The following is a 17,479-nucleotide window of genomic DNA, read 5'->3' on the forward strand; positions in this document are numbered from 1 at the left end:
CCCAGCACCTCCAGCCACCAAGCTACTGGCAGCAGCCGGCAATAATCTGGGCAGGTGATCCGCCCACTGAACAAACAGAAATGGATTGTCTGCAGGGAGGTAATTTTTTAAGGCTTCGTCCCCACTGACCCTCTAGCCCTTTTTCACTGATTGTGAGAAAGGGCTCAGAATGGAGCCCCAAAATTTATATTTACAAACAAATAAAGGCCTGGTTAACACAGTCATTTGAATCTTGATTTAATGTGGGTTCCCAACATCAGTGTGATTGTGTGAAAGCAAGGTTTAATACAAACCTTGGTGTGGTTTTACACAATCATGCTCATGCCATTAACCCACATTAAATCTAGATGTGTACAATTGTGAGAAACTGGCCCAAAAGTTTTTAATGTTAGTTTGGCTTTAAGCCTTTCATGATTGCTGAAAAGGTCAAATCGACAGAGAAGATTCACAGAAACAAACAACTCCTCTCCCCTTTTGCCTGGTTATAGCACTGTTCCAACCCGAATTCTACCAAGGTAATTATTTCCCCTATAATAACCCAAATCACTTTAATTGGTCTTCTTGACTAAAGCCCCAGGGACTTTCCAGAAGCAAAATCAAGAATAAACAAGCCTGATAGTGATCTTTAAAACCATGTGCTAAGGGAATAAGGACTAAGCCCATTCAATCAGTGAAAGCTTTCCCTTTTATTTGATAGGTCAAGAATCAGAATATTGGCACACCCCACAGTTATTTGAAGTATGCATATGTAACCTAAAAGTAAGGCTGATAAGCTTACCTTTAACCGATGTAGTGATAGAGAACAGTGTAATCCAACCCCACTAAATCAGGCTGCTGCTAGGTAGATACAAGGGAAAATTCACATCTAGAAAGGAGCTTTGTTGCCAAGATGGTGGGGATAGTGATGTTGCTGCTTCTTTCTTCTGAGGACCACAAAGCAAATGCCATTAAGTGTCCTATGAATGATCCCCTTCCTGTTCCACATGAGTGGTATCAGCCAGGGGACATCCTTATTGGTGGGATTGCATCTCAGATTATTTACTATTTTGATGAACTATCCTTTAATGGAGATCCTTCTCAGGAATTGTTTAAGGTTCCAATGTAAGTAATTATTTTTATTTTTATTTATGAAGTTCAGTTTTCTTACTTGTCTGGATTCCACAGGGAGCTCCCACAGCATATTTAGGCTGTAATATATGTAAAGTGTGCCATCGAGTCAGTGTCAACTCCTGGCAAAAACAGAGCCCTGTGGTTGTCCTTGGTAGAATACAGGAGGGGTTTGCTATTGCCATCTCCCACACAGGATGAGATGATGCCTCTCAGCACCTTCCTAGATCGCTGCTGCCAGATATTGGTGTTTCCCATAGTCTGAGAAACATACCAGTGAGGATTCGAACTGGCAACCTCTGGCTTGCTAGACAAGTAATTTCCTGCTGTGCCATTAGGTGTACAACATTTTTGCTTTCCACTTTCTACAAAATGTTTCTTCATGTCCAGATTTTTCCTTTTCCACTCACATTTCTTCTGCTGTATATTCCTTTGGACTCTGTGCCATAACTGAGGCATCACATTAAATCACAGATAAGCCTGATGGAAGCATCAAACTATAATGCTTTACTGTGATTACTTAACTGAAAAACACAAGAACTATTGCAGCAGCCAACATACACAGCTCTTCTTTATCCTGTTCCCCCCTTTGCATGGATGTAAAGCTTTGGACACCCAGATCCTAGCGCTCTACCAATATTCTATGACAGGGGTTCCTCTAGATGCTGCTGAACTACAACTCCCTTCATCCCCAACCACAATAAATTTACTGCTTTCCGAAGCAGTAAAAAGGGTTAACACTTCCTTGAGTTGTAGTATAATACTAAAGCACACTATGGGTAACCAATCATAGTGTAAGAATACTGAATGAGCAAGGTGTCCATAGCAGAATAATCAAGTGCCAAGAAGACCCAAAGTTCACCAGGTTCATTGCTGAAGAACTGGAGAAGAAATAACTGAAGACCAGGTAACAGAGAATCTGAGAACCAACATTCCCCATAGAACATGTACCTGCTCTCCCAATAAAGCAAAAGCACCAAGCACAGCTGTAGGGTTAACTGTTTTATTGTGGGACAAACTTTCTTTAGACCAAGAGGATGCATGTCCTCAGCTTCATGATGTTCTGTAGCTACCTAAGTTCATATCACCTAAATATGAAAATGTTAGCTTTTTGTTTTGCAAAGTGTTGCCAAAAGACCAGTAGACAGGAATAGGTGTGTCAACATACTATGCAAAACACACATGTTGGTGTTCTGATACTTCATCAATATTTCAGGCAGTGATATTAGCATAGAAGGAGATGTGTATTAGCTCAGAAACACCAGGAACAAATAAAACACCAGTAGATCAGCAAGGAGATTTGGCTTAGTATTGCGATAGAGTGACTTTGTGCACTGAAGGTTTCTCCAGTGAAAAATAAAATCTATTTTCAGTGTGGTGACAAAGATGTACCAGCATGTCCTGGCCATGGTGTTTGCCATCAATGAGATCAACAAGAATCCCAAGATCTTGCCCAATGTCACACTAGGGTTCCACATCTATGACAGCTACCATGATGAGAGGATGACCTATCGTACCACTCTGGATTTGCTCTTTAAATTACACAGTTTTATCCCCAGCTATGAATGTCACACCAAGGAAAACCTCATAGCTGTCATTGGAGCACTTGGCTCTGATATCTCCTTCCGCATGGCAGACATTTTAGGTGTCTACAAGATCCCACAGGTAGGAGAGGTCTGGGGGGACTTCCAGATATTATACTTTTCTCTGATAATTCTTGGAACAGGAACATAATAAGCTGTCTTATACCAAGTCAGACCATTGGTCCATCTAACTCAGTATCATCTTCACTGATGGACTGCAGCTTCTCCAAAATTGCAGGCAGGAGTCTCTCTTGGCAACATCTTAAAGATTCCAGGGAGGAAACTTGGAACCTCCCACATGCAAGCATGCAGATATAACATGTAAGCAAGTGCAAAGTGATGCATATTGGGGCAAAAAAAACCCAACTTTACATATACACTGATGGGATTTGAGCTGTCAGTGACTGACCAGGAGAGACATATTGGAGTCCTGGTGGACAGTTCATTGAAAGTGTCATCTCAGTGAGCGGCAGCTGGCTAATTCCATGCTAGGAATCAGTAGGAATGGGCTTGAAAATAAAAATGCAAATATTATAGTGACCTTATACAAATCTATGGTGTGGCCACATCTGGAATACTGTGTACAGCTTTGGTCACCATATCTTAAGAAGAAAATTGTAGAACTGGAAAAAGGTGCAGAAGAGGCCAACCAAGATGACTGGAGGCCTGGAGCACCTTCCTTGTGAGGCAAGGCAGCAGGCTATAGCATCTGGGGCTTTTTAGTTTGGAAAAGAGCCAACTATGGGGAGACATGATAGAGGTGTATCACTGTTAGAAACACTTATACCAAGTCAGACCATTGGTCTATCTGGTTCAGTATTATCTGCACTGACTTGCAATGGCTTCTCTAAGGTTTCAGGCAGGTTTCAGGCAGGAATATTTCCAAGCCCACGGAGATGCCAAGGATTGAACATGGGGCCATCTGTACGCAAAGCAGATGCTCTAGCACTGAGCTACAGTCCCATCTCAAATATTTCCTTGGTTCAGATGGAGGTAAAACTGATGGGAAAATACTACAAAACTTGCATTGTGTACTGACAGCTTGATAAAATTCAGCCAAATCATTATTTGACATTACCTCAAAGTTTGATTCCAGCATAGCTACAAACTACTTTAGCAAATATTTGTTGCATATATTAAACTATGTTCTTGTAAGCCATGTGGATTGAAAGCCTTGTGTTGATATAAATATTTCAATTGATGAATTGTTAAACAAGCACATGCATACACACTGTCCTTCTAACCCTTCTCTAAAATGTCTGTACATTTAATTTCAGCTCGCATATGGCTCATTTGCACCAGAGAAGAACGGCGAAGCACAGATTCCTTCCTTTTACTGTACAGTCCCAAATGAAGCCCGTCAGTACATGGGAATTATCCACTTACTTAAGCATTTTGGGTGGACATGGATTGGGCTCTTTGCTGTAGATGATGACAGTGGGGAACATTTTTTGCAAACCATAGAGCCCTTGCTCTCCCAGAATGGAATCTGTTCAGCCTTCGCTCAAAGAATGCAAAGACAAATCCAAGTGCATGATCCCCCCAAAATGAATGAAATAACCTTAAATATTTATCTTGCTCTTCGAGATAGCAAAGCAAACACACTGATCATCTATGGAGAATCTATGACCATGATATGGCTGATGACATTTATTTTCATAGGATATGATGAATATATGGAAAACACGTTTTTTAGAAAAGTGTGGATTATGACAACCCAGATTGATTTCTTAACAACAGCCTTCCAAAAGGGCTTCAACTTCCAAGTGTTCCAAGGTGCCATTTCCTTCTCGATACATGCAAATGAACCTCCAGGGTTCCAGAAATTCCTCCAGAACCGAAAACCTTTCTGGGCACAAGGAGACGGCTTCCTGAAGGATTTTTGGGAGCAGGCATTTGACTGTTCATTTCCAGATCACAGCAAATTAGTTGAGGCTGATGGATCATGTACTGGGGAGGAGAGGCTGGAGAGCCTTCCTGACTCTGTTTTTGAAATGAGTATGACTGGCCACAGCTACTCTATCTATAATGCTGTCCATGCTGTGGCACATGCTTTACAGGCCATGGACACATCTAGATCCACCCATAGATCCATAGTAGGTGGTAAAGGTCTTGAACTTCTTCAGCCTTGGCAGGTAATGTCTCCACAATGAAACAGCTTTATTGCCATGATCATATCTATACATTCCAGATACAATCCTGTGCATGTCTGGTGATATGATGTACATGGTGATGCTATTCTCACATTGTCCTGAGTGGGCAGGGAGGGCGAGGTGGCTTTCCACTTACCTTCACTCCAGATGACCAAGCAGGCCAGCTTAGGTGTGCCTCCCATGAACCCACATGGGCAGCCCTAATCCATGCAGCTCCATGAAGCACGTAGCAGAGCAAAGGGATCTGGGGCCAGAACTTGATGTTCCAGCCTCCAGGTATCCCTCAGTGCAATGCACACAATGTGTGTAGCATTGGGGATTTTATCCCCTCAGAGAGGCACTCTATGCGCCCATCTCTGTGATTCCTGGTAGCTGGGTTAAGGGTGCAAGAAAATTCTTAACCTTGGCTTAAAGCCGGGTTTATTAAGGGGGTTAGATGGGAGGGGGGTGCTGGGATCCGCGAGGATCCCACCACTTCTCACGAGTAGCCTAAGCCTGCTTGGGGCAGTCCAGGCAGGGTTAGGCTGGTCATGAGAAAAGCCTCAGTGGCTAACATTCAGAATAACTTACAGAATGATGCTACTTAGGATCTAAAATGTCTATGAAATTTCAGTAGGACTTCTTGTAGTGACTGTAGTCAGAATCATGCATCCTGTGAATCCCCTAGTATTCTTATACCTGGGGAAAGGTAACTGGTAAATGTTCACTCTTCTTGCATTGCAAAAATATCTGCATTCTGAGATAGAGACTTTGTCAGGGGAAACACCATGAAAGCTCGCTAAGATGCAAATGTGTTAATTGATTTCAGCAACAAGACTCCATTATGTTGCTCTCTCCCTTCTTTCTTTCCTTCTTCAACTAGCTCCACTCACTTCTTCATGGTGTTTTGCTGAACAACTCAGCTGGAGTAATGGTGTCTTTTCATGATGATAGTGAGCCAGAAACCGGTTTCGACATAATGAACATGGTGACATTCTCAAACAGGTCCTTCCACAAAGTTAAAGTTGGAAGGGTGGATTACAATGTGCTTGAAGGAACAAGTTTAATACTTGATGAAGATAAAATTGTGTGGCACAGAGCCTTTAACCAGGTGTGTTCTTGCAGACTGCTCCATTCCCTGTCCAACCCCTTCACAGCATCTCTCCAGTGTGGCTGTTTCTGCTTTTTAGATTGTGGGTCCTTTGGGGACAGGGAACCATCTTTTTTTAGTATTTATTTTTAACAGAAACTCTTTGTAAAGAAGCAATATAGTAGTAGTAGTAGTGGTAGTAGTGGTAGTAGTAGTCTGTGCAAACTCTGCTTTGCTGCAAATAGAACCTAAGACAATGGTTGATCAGGTCCTAGCACAAAGTCACCAGGCTTGATAATTAAAACAATGCCACCTATCACATTCAGTCCTTTAGGTATCTGAGTCTTAAGCAGGTTTACTTTAATAGGCTTCAAGGCATGAGTGTCCAGAAAGGGGCCAGGGGAAGCAGTTGCCCCCTGGATTGAGCCAATCCCATTGAATTCAGTGCGGCTTGTTCCCAGTAATTGGTTATAGATTCAAGTTCTGACACACACACACAAAGGGAAAAAAAAAATCCTGCAAAGCCCTATGCTGCAAGGAGTCAGCTAAAATATCTTTGTGGGTCACCAATGTGTTGGCCAAACCTGTTTCAACTGAGTAAGGTGCTCACTCAGCAAAATGATAGGTTTTATAAATATTGTATCAAACATGCCTAGGAAAGTAATTGAAGATATCTCCCCCTCATGCATGATGTATAGTTGGCCATATTAACCCAAATCCCAGTTCTTTGATTCCCCCCCCGCAAGTTTCTTTTTTAATTTAAGTGTGTGTGTGTGAGATCTGATATTTATAGTCCTCTGTCTTAAGGTGTATTTTTAAAGGGGATCATCTTAAATTCAGAGTCATCTTCTATTTGGGCTAGTTCATAATTCCATGCTTGCAAGTCACTTGTTTCTGTGTAGAATAGCTGAAGTAAAGATCACGAAAAGCTCTCTCATTTTTGTTGATAGATGCTACCCATTTCTGTCTGTAGTGACTCCTGCCTTCCCGGATATCAGAGGAAAAAGAAAGAAGGGAAGAAATTTTGTTGCTATGATTGTGTTCCATGCCCAGAAGGGGAAATTTCTTATCAGAAGGGTAGGTGACATAAGCAGCAAAAGATAAAAAGGTAGCTGTTAATATTAAACGATATTTTATCAGGAGCTGTTCAATACAGAGAACCAGGAGCTAGAAGTAAGGATGTGCAGAACTGGTTCATGATCGAACTGGACTGCTGTAATTCAGGCCAGTTTAAGCAGTTCAATCATGAACCACTCCGAACTGGTTCGGGATAGTTTGTCAAACTGACTAACCCAGCCAATTGTTTCATCCGAACTGGTCCAAATACCCACGATTCAATCCAAATTTGGTTTGAATTCAGACCAAACCATGCCATTCATCCATCTTATTTATGTATTATTTCTCTGTGTAAACCACCCTGAGCCATATTTGGAAGGGCGGAATAGAAATTGAATGAATGAATGAATGAATGAATGAATAACTGGTTCGTGCACATCCCTAGCTAGAAGTCAGTGTGAACACTGACTACTATATTACTCACATGTTGAAGATAGTGATTAGAAATAGCCCTAAATCACATCTGAGTTTTGGCACTGAGAAGGTCCCTCTTCCTTTTGTTTTCAGGCATGGGTGATTGTTTCAAATGCCCTGAAGATCAGTATCCAAGCAAGGACAGAGATGGCTGCTTTCCTAAAGTTATTAGCTTTCTATCTTATGAAGAATCTTTAGGAGTCAGTTTAGCTTGTGTGGCTGTTTCTTTTTCCCTGGTCACAGCTTCGGTGCTAGGAACCTTTGTTAAGTATCAAGATACCCCCATCGTCAAAGCCAACAACTTGGACATCACCTATACTCTCCTTGTCTCCCTTCTGCTCTGCTTCCTCTGTTCTTTGTTATTTATTGGACAACCTGGGAAGGTGACCTGCTTTCTCCGTCAATCTGCTTTTGGCATCATCTTCTCAGTGGCTATTTCTTGTGTGTTGGCCAAAACCATCACTGTGGTTGTAGCTTTCATGGCCACCAAACCAGGGTCCAACATGAGGAAGTGGGTGGGGAAACGACTGGCCAACTCCATTGTCTTTTCCTGCTCCTTTATTCAATTAGGTATTTGTGCAGTGTGGCTAGGAGCATCTCCCCCATTTCCAGATCTGGACATGCAGTCACTGCCTGAAGAGATCATAGCAGAATGTAATGAAGGGTCTGTCATCATGTTTTATCTTGTCCTGGGTTACATGGGACTCTTGTCCATCATCAGCTTCACGGTGGCTTTCCTAGCCAGGAAATTGCCAGACACCTTTAATGAAGCCAAATTCATCACCTTCAGTATGCTGGTGTTCTGCAGTGTTTGGTTGTCTTTTGTTCCCACATACCTCAGCACCAAGGGGAAATCCATGGTGGTTGTGGAGATCTTCTCCATCTTAGCCTCAAGTGCTGGGCTAGTATTTTGTATCTTTTCTCCCAAGTGCTACATTATGTTGCTGAGGCCTGAGCTGAACAACAAGGAGCAGCTAATAAGGAGAAAGAATTAGAAAACCCTGATGTGTGAATTTCTTCTGGGTTGCCAAGCATGGAGATAGTAGGCTGAATCCAGGCGTCTTCTTAGGCTATTTTTAACGCTAATTCATGCTTCTCTAATCACTTCTCCTGAGGAAAGCTGGTGAACATGTGACAAATGTAAATAAATGAGTATGGATTAAAAAACCAAATATGATGTGTCATCTTATTATTATTTTTTGTAAGATACATTACAGTCGAATTAACTTTTAAGACAATTGGGAAGGAATTGCCCCTTTCAGAGAACAAGGACTAAGGCACCACCAGGAAATCGTGAGCTTGATAGAAAGTTGATTATTGTAATGGATGAGTTGAACAGACTGTTGGCAGAAGAGTAAAAACATCAAAGGGACTATTTAATGATAAAATCAATTATTGTGATTAAACAACTAAAGGCTATGTGGGATGGTGGATTGATTAAGATTCCTCTGAATGATGGGGGGGGGGCATAAATTTGTTGTTATGAGCCAGCAGATGCATAGGGAATTTACAAGGTTACATTTGGCTGAAAAGACTACATATAGGAAAGCAGATATGGGGGATTTTATTAATAACTGCCTAAACATTAAGACAACCGGGCAAGGTATTTGTGAAAAAGAGAATTTGTAAAATGTTTCAGGAACATTGATAATAATTGCCCTCAATGTCCAGTATTGTACTTGTTAGTGAAAACCCACAAAGTGGGAAAAAGTCCTGGGCCAAATGTACAGGCAGAAACAATTAAAATTAGACCCATAATTTCAGGTTAATCCTGCAGATCAGATTAGTTGGTTGACTGTAACTACATTGACACCACTTTTTAATTTGGAGGCATTACGTGGAATTGGGATTGGGGAGGAGAAAGTACATCTTGAAAGTTTTGATTCTGAGGCATTGTACACAAATGTGGACAATGAAGGGGCATTATATGGTTATTGGAAGAGAATGGTCATGTTATTGACAATTGTGGTTTTTCAACTAATGACATCAATGCATTAATCACTTTATGCCTGCAATGTAACACCTTCAGATTTGATAAAAAGTATTATTTATTTTTATTTTTTATTTATTTTATTTATTTTTGCATTTTTATACCGCCTTTCGTTAAAATATAGCCCCAAGGCGGTTTACAAAAGTTAAAAACATACAATAAAAATACAATAAAAACAACATGCTAAGAGTATAAAAACATATAAAAACAGGCATAAAACAATACAAGAAATAAAAACACCCAGAAGCAGCAGTAAAAACTATTATGTAAAAGCCTGGGTAAAAAGCCAAGTCTTTAAAAGCTTTCTAAAAGCCATGATGGAGTCCGAGGAGCGAATGAGCTTACAATTTACAAAGACAGGCACCTTTACTGGCCATTTCATATATGAATACCATTGAGAGAAGGAGCTTCAATTCTCATGTAATTCTGTATGAAAGGTACATAGATGACTCGATTATTATTACATCTACTGAAAAGCAGGCAGATGAAATATTTGAAAATTTGAATCAGGGAGGGAGTTTAATACTTACAAGGGGGGGGGGAAACAAATGAGGAGGACTGTCTTCCTTTTCTAGACATGGAAATAAAATTAAGAAATAATCATTTAGAGAACAAATTGTATAGAAAATCAGCCCAAAATGACATTTTATTAAAGAATCGGTCAGCACACCCCAAAACAGTGAAAATATAAAGTATGAAAAATGTGATAAAGAGGGCAGGGAATGTCTCCACAGTTGAACACCAAAAGGAATCTAGAGAAAGCAGAAAACCTAATCAGGAAGAGTGGGTATGAATTGCCTGTTTCAAAGAATTGGAGAAGAGCTAGATTCATTAAGGTACTATGGAATGACAAGGGCGCCATTCACATGATTAGCAAAAATTGGGCTAAGAGAGTGGGTAACCCGCTCAAGAACCCCTGGTAAAAAACCAGGTTTGCGGAGCGAGCACTCTGCAAACCTGTTTTTTAGAATCGTGAGTAGCCACGGCTTGGCTTCACGCCACACCTACTCACGAGTAGATTCCCGGAGGGGAGGCGAAAAGCCACCTCCTAGCTCCGGGGGTCTCCCCAGTATGCCCCGTGTGCTCGCGCAGGGCATACTGGGGCTTACGGGGGCCGCACAGCTCCCGAGCTCCCCAGCCCCCAAGCTCCCCAGCCCCCATCGGCTCTGTCTTGGAGCCGGCAATCATGTGGGCAGCTGATCCAGCCACCCAGGGCTCCCTCCCCACTCATAAGCAGGGAGAGCGGGCTTAGCCTGCTCTTCCCACTCACTGCCCCAAACCGGGTCTCACTTAAAACAATGGTTAGTTAATTCCAGATTGTATGATAGGAGATGTGATGCACTAGACTGTGAAATTTGTGACTTTCAAGGGGAGGGAAACTGGGGGGGCGGAGGTGCAATATATACAATTCAATGTTTAGGTTGCACTTCATTTTATACAGGAAAATCTGGTAGAATGCTGAAAGATGGATGTAGAGAACATCTAGCAGATATGAGGTATTGTGCACAGAGAACAAAGCAGTCCTGGTCAATGCTTATGAGAAAAAAGCATGAAGGCGGTTGTGCCATTGAGTCGGTGTCGACTCCTGGAGACCACAGAGCCATGTGGTGTTCTTTGGTAGAATACAGGAGGAGTTTACCATTGTCATCAGGATGAGATGATACCTTTCAGCATCCTCCTATATCACTGCTGCCCGATATAGGTGTTTCCCATAGTCTGGGAAACATACCAACGGGAATTCGAACCAGCAGCCTCTTGCTACTAAAATATATATATATTGGGGCTTGAAAGGGATTTACAGTAAAGGGAAATAAAGGGAGTATTATTTATAGAAAAGCTGAGACCCGATCTCTATTGGCTGATGCTATAAAATTCATTAGCTTGTGAGAAAAACTAGGTGATCCCCCCCCCCATCATTATCTCTCTGCCAGTCATGCAACAGAGTGTTATCTGGTTAAGGAATTTAACAGCTGGGGAACAGAAGAGGTCTTTTTCTGTACTCAATTGTAAATTGATGATGGTGTGTACGCTGTAATGTTTTTAATTGATTTGTACCAACTTTTGCTTTTGTGCAATAAAGGGTATTGCACAATATGAAGATAATTGAAGAGTTAATATGCGCATTGCATCACCGACATATCAACTTTAAAAGTAACTTATTAAATAGGAAGCTATCTTATACTGATTGAGACTAGTGGTCCGTCTAGCTCAGTACAGTCTACACCAGTGGTTCTCAACTGGTGTTCCCCCAGATGTCGCAGAACTACAACTCCCATAATCCCTAATCATAATTTATTGTAGCTGGGCATGATGGGAGTTGTAGTTCTGCAACATCTGGAGGAACACTGGTTGAGAATCACTGATCTACACAGACTGGTAGCAGCTCCAAGATTTCAGACAGGAGTCTTTTCCCATCTCCCTGCTGATGCCCCATTCCTGGGACACATTTCCAGTGCTGTACTGAACCTGAATATTTTAGGTAATGAAGCTGCACGGTAGCCTTATTTATCCTGAACAGGCATTCATATATGCACTCCCTGTCCAAATAAGAGCTTCTTCATCTCTGGCTGTTTTTAAAAAGACCCCACCTGTTTTCTCATTTGTTCAAAATCCCCATAATAAGAGGGAAAATAATGAAGTGAAGGTTAGCTAAGACTATATCTGAATCTTGTAACTGAGAATTCTGAAGCCAGAGTTGGGAGGGGCAAGCCCTGGCAATTTGTAGGGAGTGACTTCCTGGTTCTGAGCATAGGTGCCTGATAAGGGCAGTCTATGAGCACTCTGGCACTTGTATAGTTAAATAACCATTCCTCCCCCTCCCTTTCCTTTTATGGGCATTTGTTTTCTCCCTCTGCCCCCTTGCTCTCACCTGCACCAATGGGAGGAAGCAAAGCCATAGGAACATAGGGAGCTGCCATATACTGAGTCAGACCAGTGGTCCATCTAGCTCAGTATTTTCTACACAGACTGGCAGTGGGTTCTCCAAGATTACAGGCAGGAGTCTTTCCCAACCCTATCTTGGAGATGCTGCCAGGGAGGGAACTTGGAACCTTCTTTATGCAAGCATGCAGATGCTCTTCCCAGAGCGGCCTCACTCTTAGGGGAATATCTTACAGTGCTCACACAGGTCTGCCATTCAAATGCAAACCGGAGTGGACTCTACTTAGCAAAGGAGAAAATTCATGCTTGCTACCACAAGTCCAGCTCTCCTCCCAACCCCTCATCAAAGCTTGAAATAAATTTCTAGATAGTAAGTAGTACATTGATTCCACTGGGGCTTACTTTTGAGCACAGACACATAGGAATCAGGACCAGCAGAGATCCTAGACAAGAGTGTGGGTTCTCTTTTCCTCCCTTCCTCCCAGCCCCTCAGCAAAGCATAGAAGGAGAGAACCCTTCTGTGGGCAGAACCCCATTTGTTTCTCTGGGGCTTACTTTGGAGTAAAAATGTACCATATTGGGAACAAGGACCACATGCAAGGAAGTGTCACCCTTTCCTCCCCCCTGTGAAGAGCGAGAGAGGCTTTGGCAGTGTGTCTTCATCTACTGCTTTTAGCTGGTCAGATCCTTTATTTCCATGACAAGACAAACCTCAGCTGCTAAACTTCTGAAGGGTGCAGAAACCCTTCACATCCATCATGAATGCCTTCTGGAATATAAAGCAGAAGATACATCGCATAAATAAATAATTCCTATGTGACTTGTGCATTTGGAACATCAGCAGAGGCCTAAGCCTCATCCTCCTGCTCCTTGCCCCTCTCATTTCTTCTGAGGAAGCAGAATCAGTTGTCTGCGTGGGGTGCTGATTGTGTGTGTGTGTGTGTGTGGAAGGGAACATTGAAAGTAGTTGCCTGACTAGGACCGGAAATGTGCACTCAGCATCAGTTTCCTCTTTTTGTACGATGCTCCCCTGACCTTGTCTCACTGTGCTGCTAGCTGACAGAAATATACAGCCGAGTCGGCAGTTGTCAGGGAGTTCAGTTGGAGTGAAACTTCATTCTTTGATGTATCTAAAGAAATGGTCGTGCGGTTCTGCAGTGCAGGGGCATATGCTTGCCTGATCTCATCAAGGGAGGCTATCAATCCAACCCATTCTAGACCTTTCCCTGGAGGCTGGCGGATCCACATCCAAACATACTTCTCAGTAGACATAGAGAAACCTGTCACCTTACAGACCAGTCTAACATTCTCTCCGGGTCTCACAACTTCTGCTTCAGACGATGTGACCTGAACGCTGGAGAAGACCCCTTGGAAAAAGAGAAGATTTCCATGAAATTACTACTACACATAATCAGTCCATAAAAAATTAATTCTTCTTAATTTTCTACATAACATAGGCTTACCTCTCAGAATGGCCACCAAAGAAATCAAGAAGAATAGCACTAATTTCATCATAGGAATGAAGAGGGATCCTAGCTAGGCAGGAAAGGTGAGCTTTTGGGCTGGGGAAGGACGTGAAGTTCCTAAATCTGAGGGGATTCTTTTTGAAGAGGGACTCTCTTTCTCTCCACCCCCAACAGGTTCCTGGAGGGATTTGCATGAGTCCTCCCTCCAGACACAGGTGAAATATAAAGAGGCTGTTTGAAGCAGAAGTTGGTGTAGGGTTTGCTCCTGGTTTCTTTTGTGAGGGTTGCTGCCACACAGGGAAAGACTCGTAATCCAATGCATGTGAATGGAAAATGAAGAGAGATAACAGAATCTGCCAGAAGCTAGCTTTTCTATTAGTTATCATGGCACCTTGATTATGCATGTGTCCTTAGGATTGATTTGCAGAAGTGGTGATCCCTGAAGCTGAATTCATCCAATGGCGCTCTCTGACAGCCCATGAGAAATCCAGAAGGCTCCTCTTTCTGTTGCCTGCTGCAACTCCATACAGAGTTGAAATTTTAAGCTCCTGGCAGACCAGAACCAGTGGCTAGTGGGCAGCATTGGGCCTGTGGATCCTGCCGTATGAGATACGCACTTGCGTTCCTTGCTTGTTTGCTTGCTTGTGAGGAAAGAGAGTATGACTTCAGCACTGGATAGAGAGTTGGCTTAGGACAAGGCTGCAAACTGTTGGCCTTCCACAGTTGCTGGATTACAACTTCTGTCACCCCTGACTATTGGCCACTGTTCCTGTGGCTGATGGGAGCTGTAGTCCAGCAATAGCTAGAGGGCCAAAGTTAGGGCCATGTGAACTGGCCAGACTGGCCCCAGTTAGATCATCATCCCTGACTACTGGACACTGTTTCTTTATCAGTAAAGGGCCAGGGAGGTAATGGTAAAGGGAGGGGAGGGGAGTCAGGACCCATGGTACTTACCTTAATTGGTGGCTACTCCTCCAGAGTAGCCCGGGCTGGCTGCAACCCGGTTCAGGCCTTCCCCCCAAACCAATTTGTGCAAATCACCAGATTCCCCCTTTTGAATAGACCCCCGGACCAATCCATGAACCAGTCTCGCTGGTTCTGTGCACATCCCTAGCCAAAGCTGTGCATTCTTGGTTTAGAACATGAAAGCGAAGAGCTTCAGTCAGGAGAACTAAACCCAGAAGGAATGACATCAACACCATGTTCTGGATTCAAATGGGATTCATAACAGAAAAAAACCAAAAGATCTCTAGTGCAATGATACAAGCAAGTAAATTATTTGCAAATAAAAGGTTATTTTAGGAGGAAAGCAAGCATGATTCAGGGACAGAAAAATGTTAGAGTAGGTACTAGTTGCCCTCTGCTGTTGGAAATGGGAATCGGGAATGTGTTTGTGTTTTTTGTCTGCTGATCTTTTGGCAGCCAGTTCAAGAAGTTAATTTGGAATTGTGCAAAGTATAGGTTTCTCTTTAAAATGCTTGAACCAATTTATCTGGGTTATCCCAAGTTCTAAAGGTATGTGGATGGGTGAGAGAAATAATTCTGCCTATGCACTCTCTCCATTCAAAGCATCCTCAAGCCTTCTTCCCTTTGGAATTCTTTTTTTCCAAAACTAAAAGAAAAGAAAAGCTTTAGGCTTTCCTAATAGGGAAGATGATGCAGTCTCAGGGTCATTTGGGTTGCCCTCTCCTTTTGTGGTGGTTGTTGTCATTCTTGATATAGCATAATCAGTATACATGACTCTTTACCAAGTAATTTAAACAGAAATGACCAAACTGCACAAAACAAAGAATGTGATCAGAAGAGATGGTTAAACCCAGAACTGAACTGGAAGTGGTCATCATTTTTCTATTTTTGAGCATTTGACAGATTAATAGTCCTGCTTCCTCTTCTCAGGTATGGTACTTGTAAGAGATCCTTCTCAGCACCTACAACAAAGTTCCATTGTCCAGAGGATGGGTGGATGAATGGATGGGTGAATGGATAGAAATCATATTCATGCTTGCAATACAGATACACATTCTAATTGCAGGTCTGATGCATTCTTTGTTTTAGTGGTTTCATACAGCATCTATTCCATTGGCAGCTAATGTCTCGGAGCAGCTACTGAATCAATATGGCCCTGTTAGCAGTAGCTCATCCTAACAAGCCAGGGGGATGCCAAAGGAGGCAGCTCAGGCGACTCCAATCTCTCCAGCCCCACCCAAGAACCACACTTCCTGCAGGCTGGTCATTCACCAGGTAGAGCTGTGCATTGGGGGCATCTGGATTAATCCAAATTATTTCCTGCAACTATTCACTAGTGATGTAGTATGTCTCGTAATCATACAATCTGCACGTTGCATACACAGGTTCAGACCTGTATGCATGTATAGTTATTTGTGCCCAAATGATGTACAGTACTGCAGTTCCTAGCTGTAACCTGCATGTGCCTGTAGCCAGGTTACTCTTGGAAATGAATATATGTTTTCACAAAAAAACCCAAAACCCATGTATGTTTGTACAGGCATGTAGGCATGTGCAACGGACATTTCTCTCGGATTAATGCTGAGGCACCAAAACTGTGAAAAGGGTCTTGCATTAAGCCTGATGGTTGTCTACATGACTATAATCATGAGAAAATGGCAACTAGGGTTTCCTATCCATATGATTTAAGTTCTTTTTCTTTTTCGGGCCAATGAATGGGATTAGGAAATGTACAGTCTGAGATAGTTTACTCTTTTTGTACACAGTTTTAATTTACTTGTCTCACTGTGTTTTCTCTGGCTCAGAAATACACAGCCGAGTCAGCAAATGTCAGGGAGTTCAGCTGGAGGGAGAACTCATTCTTGGAGGTGTCTGAGGAAATGGTTGTACGGCTCTGAAGGGACAAGGAGTACCACTTTCTACCATCGTAGGGGTATATTTTCGCAACCCATTCTAGAGCTTTCCCTGGAGGCTGGCGGATCCAATGCCAAGCATAATACTGAGTAGAGATGGAGAAACCTGTCACTTTACAGACCAGGAGGAGATTGTCTCCGGGTCTCACAACTCCTGGCCCAGATGATGTGAGCTGAATGTCTGAGAAGACCCCTTGAGGAAAAAAAGAATATTTCAGTGAATATACAACCACTTGCAATCAGCATATAACAATGGTTTCCACAAAACAAAGGCTTACATTTTGGAACCACCGCCAAAGAAATCAAGAACCTGGGAAAAGGTGGTTTAAAAATCCCCACTCATTCAGAGCTGTAATTCATTGCTATCCTGAAGTATGCTGCATGAAATATTTCTGTGAGCAGCAAACAGCTGTATTGCCATTACTGAGGCAGAATTATCAGTTGAAAGGAACATAGCCAGAAGATAAGAGAGAGACTTAGGTGCCTTTTTGTCTTAGATTAAACTCAGAGAAAAACAATCCTGGTTAGGTCTTCAGACAGGATACCTTTTACATATTTGGAACACTGTTGGCTGAGGAATGCTTACGAATTCTTGAAAGTTTACACAGCAGGGTCCTTTAAGCTTCTTTCTTTCTTTCTTTCTTTCTTTCTTTCTTTCTTTCTTTCTTTCTTTCTTTCTTTCAGCACCCTTTGGCATGATTCATGCACAGGTTCCTCAATGGAATCACGAAAGTAAAGAAAATGATTCCTCTTCAAGGAAAACACATTCGTGGAATCCTCCTGGAAGTGAATTGAACTCCAGTCAATGGTCTGTTTCAAATA

The 17,479-nt window shown here is 42.4% G+C and overlaps 1 protein-coding gene across 1 annotated transcript; it reads left to right on the top strand.

The window, feature by feature from the left end:
• Window positions 1–889: 889 nt before the first annotated feature.
• Window positions 890–8,437, top strand: LOC128329551 (vomeronasal type-2 receptor 26-like). Its single transcript, XM_053260957.1, has 6 exons — window positions 890–1,101; window positions 2,481–2,772; window positions 3,968–4,825; window positions 5,706–5,933; window positions 6,863–6,989; window positions 7,536–8,437. The coding sequence occupies exons 1-6, from the start codon at window positions 890–892 to the stop codon at window positions 8,435–8,437; spliced, it is 2,619 nt and encodes an 872-aa protein (XP_053116932.1).
• The last annotated feature ends 9,042 nt before the right edge of the window (window positions 8,438–17,479 follow it).

The sequence above is a fragment of the Hemicordylus capensis genome, chromosome 6 (assembly GCF_027244095.1).
Source record: "Hemicordylus capensis ecotype Gifberg chromosome 6, rHemCap1.1.pri, whole genome shotgun sequence".
NCBI classification, from domain to species: domain Eukaryota; kingdom Metazoa; phylum Chordata; class Lepidosauria; order Squamata; family Cordylidae; genus Hemicordylus; species Hemicordylus capensis.